Here is a 7,500-nt window from a genome sequence, read left to right on the forward strand (position 1 = left end):
CCTGACACCCTGACACCCTGACACCCTGACACCAGGTACACACCCTGACACCCTGACACCCTGACACCCTGACACCCTGACACCCTGACACCCTGGACACCAGGTACACACACACACCCTGACACCCTGGACACCAGGTACACACACACACCCTGACACCCTGACACCCTGACACCCTGACACCCTGACACCAGGTACACACCCTGACACCCTGACACCCTGACACCCTGACACCCTGACACCAGGTACACACCCTGACACCCTGACACCCTGACACCCTGACACCCTGGACACCAGGTACACACCCTGACACCCTGACACCCTGACACCCTGACACCCTGACACCCTGGACACCAGGTACACACACACACCCTGACACCCTGGACACCAGGTACACACACACACCCTGACACCCTGACACCCTGACACCCTGACACCCTGGACACCAGGTACACACCCTGACACCCTGACACCCTGACACCCTGACACCCTGGACACCAGGTACACACACACACCCTGACACCCTGGACACCAGGTACACACACACACCCTGACACCCTGACACCCTGACACCCTGGACACCAGGTACACACACACACCCTGACACCCTGGACACCAGGTACACACACACACACACACACACACACACCTTGGACACTCTCTCTCTATCTCTCTCTATCTCTCTCTCTATCCATCTTAAATCTCTCCTCCCCCTCCCCCCAGTGGTTCAGGTATGACCAGGTCACCGGAGGTGTGTTTCAAGAGGAACAAGCACCACAAGGGCTCCATTTACTGTGTGGCCTGGAGTCACTGTGGTCAGTTGCTGGCCACCGGCTCCAACGACAAGTACGTCAAGGTGCTGCCCTTCAGCGCCGACACCTGCAACGCCACCGGTACGGCCCACATCCTCACTCACATATACACTACACATCCTCACTCACATATACACTACACATCCTCACTCACATGTACACTACACATCCTCACTCACATATACACTACACATCCTCACTCACATATACACTACACATCCTCACTCACATATACACTACACATCCTCACTCACATATACACTACACATCCTCACTCACATATACACTACACATCCTCACTCACATATACACTACACATCCTCACTCACATGTACACTACACATCCTGACTCTATACCTTTTAGATATCTACATCTTCTTGCCTCCATCTTTCTCCTTTCTTATTTCTTTCTCTTCTTCTGTCTCTCTCCCTCCTTTTTTCTCTCTCTCTCTTTCTCTCTCCTACTCTCTTTCTGTCTCCCTTCTTCTCTCTTTCTTCCCCTCCCTCTAACCCTCCTTCTCCTCCTCCCCCCTCCCCCCCAGGTCCAGATCTAGAGTTCAGCATGCACGATGGCACGGTCAGGGACCTGGCCTTCCTGGAGGGGCCCGAGAGCGGGGGGGCCATCCTGGTGAGTGCCGGGGCGGGGGACTGCAACATCTACACCACCGACTGTCAGAGAGGCCAGGGGCTGCACGCTCTCAGCGGTCACACAGGTGGGCTGCTTGCACACACACACACACACACACTCATTCACTAGCTCCCTCTTCTTTCTATTACCTGATGTGTGTGTGTGTGTGTGGGTGGACCGCAGGAGGTTCTCATGTTGATGCTTCATGGTCATGTGCTTCGTGTGCTACGTCTTCCCCAGGTCACATCCTGTCTCTGTACACCTGGGGGGGCTGGATGATCGCGTCGGGCTCTCAGGATAAGACGGTGCGTTTCTGGGACTTGCGTGTGCCCAGCTGTGTGCGGGTGGTGGGGACTGCCTTCCATGGCTCAGGTACGCACTGCAGGGCACCTGTTACCAGGTAACAAGTACATACTGTATACTAGCACAGCATACTACTAGGATTACAAGGTATGGATGTGTACTCACTAGATTCATGGACACTTTTCATTAACAAGCTAGTTCTGTCTGTATATCTCTAATCCATCTCTCCTTCCCTTCCATCCTCCCTCTCTCCTTACATCCTTCCTCATCCCTCCCTCCCTCCGTCTCCAGGCAGCCCGGTTGCCTCGGTAGCGGTGGACCCCAGTGGTCGTCTCCTAGCGACAGGGCAGGAGGACAGCGGCTGCATGCTGTATGACATCAGAGGGGGGCGCATGGTCCAGACGTACCGCCCCCACACCAGCGACGTGCGCTCGGTTCGATTCTCCCCCGGGGCACGTTACCTACTCACAGGTTCCTACGACACCAAGGTCATGGTGACCAACCTCCAGGGTAGGATCCTGCATCTAGATATACAATAGACTAGACTGACCAGATATAAGATACAGGTCAGCTGCTCAAGATAGATAGCTAGATATACACACACACACCAGTCTGGTTATTAAGTTAGGCTGTGTAATAGTGTGCAGTTTATATGCTAGTTTTCTAACCTGCGTGTGTGTGTGCGTGCGTGCGTGTGTGTGCGCAGGAGACCTGACTAAGCAGCTTCCTGTGACCGTGGTGGGGGAGCACGGTGACAAGGTGATCCAGTGTCGGTGGCACCCACATGACCTGTCCTTCCTGTCCTCCTCCGCAGACCGCACCGTCACACTCTGGACACACAACCCCTGACACACACACACACAACCCCTGACACACACACACAACCCCTGACACACACACACACACACACACAACCCTTAGGGTATACCCAGACTGACACACGTCCCCATTGTGCTGACCAGACACTCTGAACATCCCATCAAGTCCTCCAGCTTGACTTTGACATTTGACATATCATCGTTGATCGCCCTTCATTCTCTTCTGTCAGTCCTCTCCTTTAACTAAATGATTTCATCACTTCATCTCCTTCACCCAACAGACTGACGCCCCAGTGTTGTCACTGTGGAGATGACTGCATATGCAACCTAGCTGCTGTACTGGTGTTTGATGTCCTGTGGTGTGAACAGCAGTGAGTCCAGACCGTGCGGCCCCCCTAGCACAGTGTACAGGTCATGATGGTGCCTTGAGTTCATCACATTCTCTCCACTCTGGAGGTCAAAGGTCGGGCGATCCTGCTAAACAGGAAGTGACCACAGTTTATAGACTGCCTCCATTGTTTACCAGATCTCTGGTCTTTGTCGATGCGCTCGGTTCCGGAGTGTTCATCACATTCCGGAATTTTCCCTCGGAGTGTTCATCACGTTCCGGAATTTAACTTAAATAGAAAAGATCTACATTCCTTCCCCACTCTGCTTAAGCAAGGTGTGTTAATTCCAGCCAGCTATATGATAAAGGCTTCTATAAACACATCTGGGTCACTAAGCATCTGAAACACTTCCTGTTTCCTCGTGGAGTTTGGGAGTTTCCTGTCCCGCCCGTTGGTTCTACCAGACATGATCAGTCAAGCACAGATAAGGATGTGAAGCATATTGTTGGGACCCAGATTGAATAGTGAACTGATCAGTTAGCTACTACCTACCTGTCTGGTGGGTGCTTCACATGTGGCTGTTACTGTGCATCGCTGGACCCCTGCAGTGTAAATACTACTCAAAGGAAAAGTGGACATTTGCTAGTGAGTTTCATTAAAAAATGTAAAATCAGTGTTTTGCTAGGGCAGCTGTAATGGCGTCATTCTAAGGCTTGCAATCTACGACAGACAGTAGGGAATTATTCTAAAATAAAAGGTCTTTATTTTGGGCACCGCTATGTTCTGTTAGGAACTTTTAGTATTCACCGTTGAGGTTTTTATTTAGCAGTTCAATGCAACGTTACAGGTTTATTTTTCCGTACAGTAGATGGCAGTGTTTGGCCATACTAACGGGGCGTCTCCCTAACGCACTATTAACTTATAGACAAGCACGGCGTTGTTTCAGAATATTGTTATTAATTTATATTTGGGATAGTTTGTGTTGTAGCGTATCTTTTACATGTTTTACGTTGACTCCTTCTTGGTTTCGTTTCGCCAGACAAGCTTGAGTTTTTAATACTTTGTAACCGTTACGTCTGTACAGATGTTAAATTTTTTAACTAAAAAGGCCAAAACGTACATATAGATGTATTTATTTTATCGCTCATTTTTAACGTATGTACAGTCAATGGGTTTCTGTTAATATATATTATAATGGCTCCTGTATTTTGCTTTTCTAAACCTCGTTTTAAAAAGTGACTTCTCGTTAATGAATATAGAGCTTGTTGAGGAGTGGCTGCCGCGGTGGTGTTGAAATAAAAGACTTTCACTTCAGATGTACGTGTTATTGTTTTGACGTTTACCAGATTACAGTTGGCGGGAGAAAGGGGCAGAAAATGGCCTGAGCCACATGGATTTGAACCCAATCTCTTGCGTTTGGCATTAGCCTCAATAGTATGCGCAATAGTACACACAAACGACCAAACCAGGCCTTTCCGTACTAAATAGATGAGGTTTTATTCCTCCAGTCTCATTTTGAAAACAGCAAAACTGTAGATAAACCACAACATAACAGAACTGTACATGGACGAATTCATACAATTTCTGTATTATTATTTTACCCAAATTACAAATTCCCGCCCCAACCCCTGGACTCCCCCTGGACTCCCCCTGGTAGATAGTTCTGTTCTGAGTCCCCCTAACCCCTGGACTCCCCAATCTAACACCTGACAAACATACACAGCTGACAAAAAAAAAGATCATGTATCCATGGAGATGCTGTACCTGTGTCGTATCTAACCCCTGGTTAGTAAGAATTAATGTTTCCCCAAACCTGACCAGGTGGACCACAGCACACCTGACCATCAACCACAACCTGAATCACTACAACTCAGGTAAACACCATCCCTACTGCAGTCTGGTATCTAAGGATACATTTGGGTTGGTAGGGGGTAGTGATAGTGAAATTATACGGAGTACATCATTATTTAAAACAAGAATAAAAACATTTAAAAAACAAACAGTGTTCCCTGAAACTAGGCTACATGATGTGTGTGCAGCTTAAAGAGTTCTAGCAGGGTAGAACGTTCTCAATCCACCGAATGCTCATGGAAGAACCGCAAGTTCCTTCCATTAGCACCCTTGCGGGTTCCAGAATGCTCCTGTGCAGTTCTAGAACCTTCCAGTGGTGTTCTGGAATGTTCCTCTGAGGTTTCCTTGACTACAGTCTGGCAGTGCTTTTTGTGGGTCCATAAGCTACATCAAAGTCCGTGATGAAACCCCCTGTGGAGTGTTTCTTCCTCCCCACTGGAGAGGAGACACATTCCTTCCCTCCAAGACAGCTTCCTCCAGAGAGAACCCCCCCCCGCTCCTCGTGCCCGCCGGGGAGGCCCCGTCCCTGGGCAGAGTTCAGTCGGCACTGGGCCTGGAGGAGGGCAGGGTGACGCGCTGCTCGTCCATGCGCTTGGCCTGTGAGCGCATGATGAGGCTGAAAAAGTCCTCGTCTGGGACTGTGGGGCCGCGGGCGGGAGGGGGGGCGCAGCGCTGGTCGTCCAGACGGGAGCCCTGGAGAGGGGGAGGGAGATGTGGTATAAAAACATGATATTAAATAATAAGCAGTTTCTCCTGGGATCAATCAATTACCCTTGCCTCTGCCCATGCTGTAGTCTCCCTCGGCCTCTAACTGAGTAACTACTTCTGCCTCCAACTCTGACTCTATCCCTGACTACCTACCTCTAATTGACACCAACACACGTGAAGCCGTAACCGTGGTAACGCACCTGGCACTTGACGAGCATGTCGAAGAAGTCGTCGTCAGGCTCGGAGTCGCTGGCCATGAGGTGGTTCAGGACTGCCTGGCTGCACTGCTGGGTGAGCCGAAGGCCAGGCAGACTGCCCCCCGTGCCCCCGGCCGCCTCTAACCGCCGAGCCTGGGGGGCGGAGCCAAGGCTAGAGACCGCCGCTGACTCTGATACAGCTGGAGGGGAGGGGAAGAGAGAAAGAGAGAGGGGGGAAAAGAGAGAGGGGAGGAGGAGGGGAGGAGAGAGAGGGAGGAGGAGGTGGAGAGGAGAGAGAGAAGGGGGAAAGAGAGGGGGGAAGAGAGAGAAGGGAGGGGAGGAGAGAGAGGGAGGGAGGAGGAGGTGGGGAGGAGAGAGAGAGGGGAGGAGGTGGGGAGGGGAGGAGGTGGGGATGAGAGAGGGAGGTGGGGATGAGAGAGGGGGGAGGGGAGGAAGGGGAAGTAGAAAAGTAAATACAAGTATAATTTTGGTGATGAAGAATGGGGTTAGTGTATTAGTGTATATGTGTGTTAGTATGTGTGTGTGGTGTATGAGTGAACTAACATTTCCTGATGGCGGGAGGGGGCGTGTCCGGCTCGGAGGCCAGTGACATGCGGCTCTTGTCCTGGACTGAGCAGCGCTGGTCGTCCATGCGGTTGCTCTGGAAACGACTGAGCAGGTCGAAGAAACCCTCGTCTCCCAGAAGGTCAGGACTGGAACGCTGGAGCACACACACACACACACACACACACACACACGGAATACAACAATAAGATCAAGACACATGAAAACAGATCCTCCACTTCTCCTCCCTCTCTCCCCTCCCTCTCTCACCCCTCTGTCTCTCCCCCCTCTCTCTCCCCCTCCCTCTCTGCCCCCTCTGTCTCTCCCTCTCTCTCCCCCTCCCTCTCTCTCCCCCCTCTGTCTCTCCCCCTCCCTCTCTCCCCCCTCTCCTACCCTGTGTGGGCTGCAGGTTACCTTGTTTGGGCCCTGTGTGGGCTGCAGGTTACCTTGTTTGGGCCTTGTGTGGGCTGCAGGTTACCTTGTTTGGGCCCTGTGTGGGCTGCAGGTTACCTTGTTTGGGCCCTGTGTGGGCTGCAGGTTACCTTGTTTGGGCCCTGTGTGGGCTGCAGGTTACCTTGTTTGGGCCCTGTGTGGGCTGCAGGTTACCTTGTTTGGGCCCTGTGTGGGCTGCAGGTTACCTTGTTTGGGCCCTGTGTGGGCTGCAGGTTACCTTGTTTGGGCCTTGTGTGGGCTGCAGGTTACCTTGTTTGGGCCCTGTGTGGGCTGCAGGTTACCTTGTTTGGGCCTTGTGTGGGCTGCAGGTTACCTTGTTTGGGCCCTGTGTGGGCTGCAGGTTACCTTGTTTGGGCCCTGTGTGGGCTGCAGGTTACCTTGTTTGGGCCCTGTGTGGGCTGCAGGTTACCTTGTTTGGGCCCTGTGTGGGCTGCAGGTTACCTTGTTTGGGCCCTTGTGTGGGCTGCAGGTTACCTTGTTTGGGCCCTGTGTGGGCTGCAGGTTACCTTGTTTGGGCCCTGTGTGGGCTGCAGGTTACCTTGTTTGGGCCCTGTGTGGGCTGCAGGTTACCTTGTTTGGGCCCTGTGTGGGCTGCAGGTTACCTTGTTTGGGCCCTGTGTGGGCTGCCTTGTTTGGGCCCTGTGTGGGCTGCAGGTTACCTTGTTTGGGCCTTGTGTGGGCTGCAGGTTACCTTGTTTGGGCCTTGTGTGGGCTGCAGGTTACCTTGTTTGGGCCCTGTGTGGGCTGCAGGTTACCTTGTTTGGGCCCTGTGTGGGCTGCAGGTTACCTTGTTTGGGCCCTGTGTGGGCTGCAGGTTACCTTGTTTGGGCCCTGTGT

The 7,500-nt window shown here is 52.2% G+C and overlaps 2 protein-coding genes across 5 annotated transcripts in view; one reads left to right on the plus strand and one right to left on the minus strand.

The window, feature by feature from the left end:
- LOC124484037 (WD repeat-containing protein 47-like) overlaps positions 1-4,869 on the plus strand; it is a 13,547-nt gene extending 8,678 nt beyond the window's left edge. The window contains 5 exon segments of the mRNA XM_047044720.1: positions 724-893; positions 1,355-1,525; positions 1,681-1,812; positions 2,035-2,253; positions 2,450-4,869. Of these exon segments, the coding sequence (XP_046900676.1) occupies positions 724-893; positions 1,355-1,525; positions 1,681-1,812; positions 2,035-2,253; positions 2,450-2,592 (835 nt within the window). The 3' untranslated portion in view covers positions 2,593-4,869.
- The window catches only part of gpsm2 (G protein signaling modulator 2), a 15,773-nt gene continuing 12,803 nt past the window's right edge, over positions 4,531-7,500 (minus strand). For 2 of the 4 annotated variants that reach the window (XM_047044721.1, XM_047044725.1), the window contains 3 exons: positions 6,211-6,367; positions 5,650-5,846; positions 4,531-5,434 (listed from right to left, as the gene is read on the minus strand). In XM_047044721.1, the coding sequence (XP_046900677.1) occupies positions 5,279-5,434; positions 5,650-5,846; positions 6,211-6,367 (510 nt within the window). In that variant the 3' untranslated portion in view covers positions 4,531-5,278. The remainder of the gene's footprint in view (positions 5,435-5,649; positions 5,847-6,210; positions 6,368-7,500) is intronic. The other 2 variants (XM_047044723.1, XM_047044722.1) reach the window with 1 other exon arrangement.

This window comes from Hypomesus transpacificus, chromosome 22 (assembly GCF_021917145.1).
Source record: "Hypomesus transpacificus isolate Combined female chromosome 22, fHypTra1, whole genome shotgun sequence".
In the NCBI taxonomy this organism is placed as follows: domain Eukaryota; kingdom Metazoa; phylum Chordata; class Actinopteri; order Osmeriformes; family Osmeridae; genus Hypomesus; species Hypomesus transpacificus.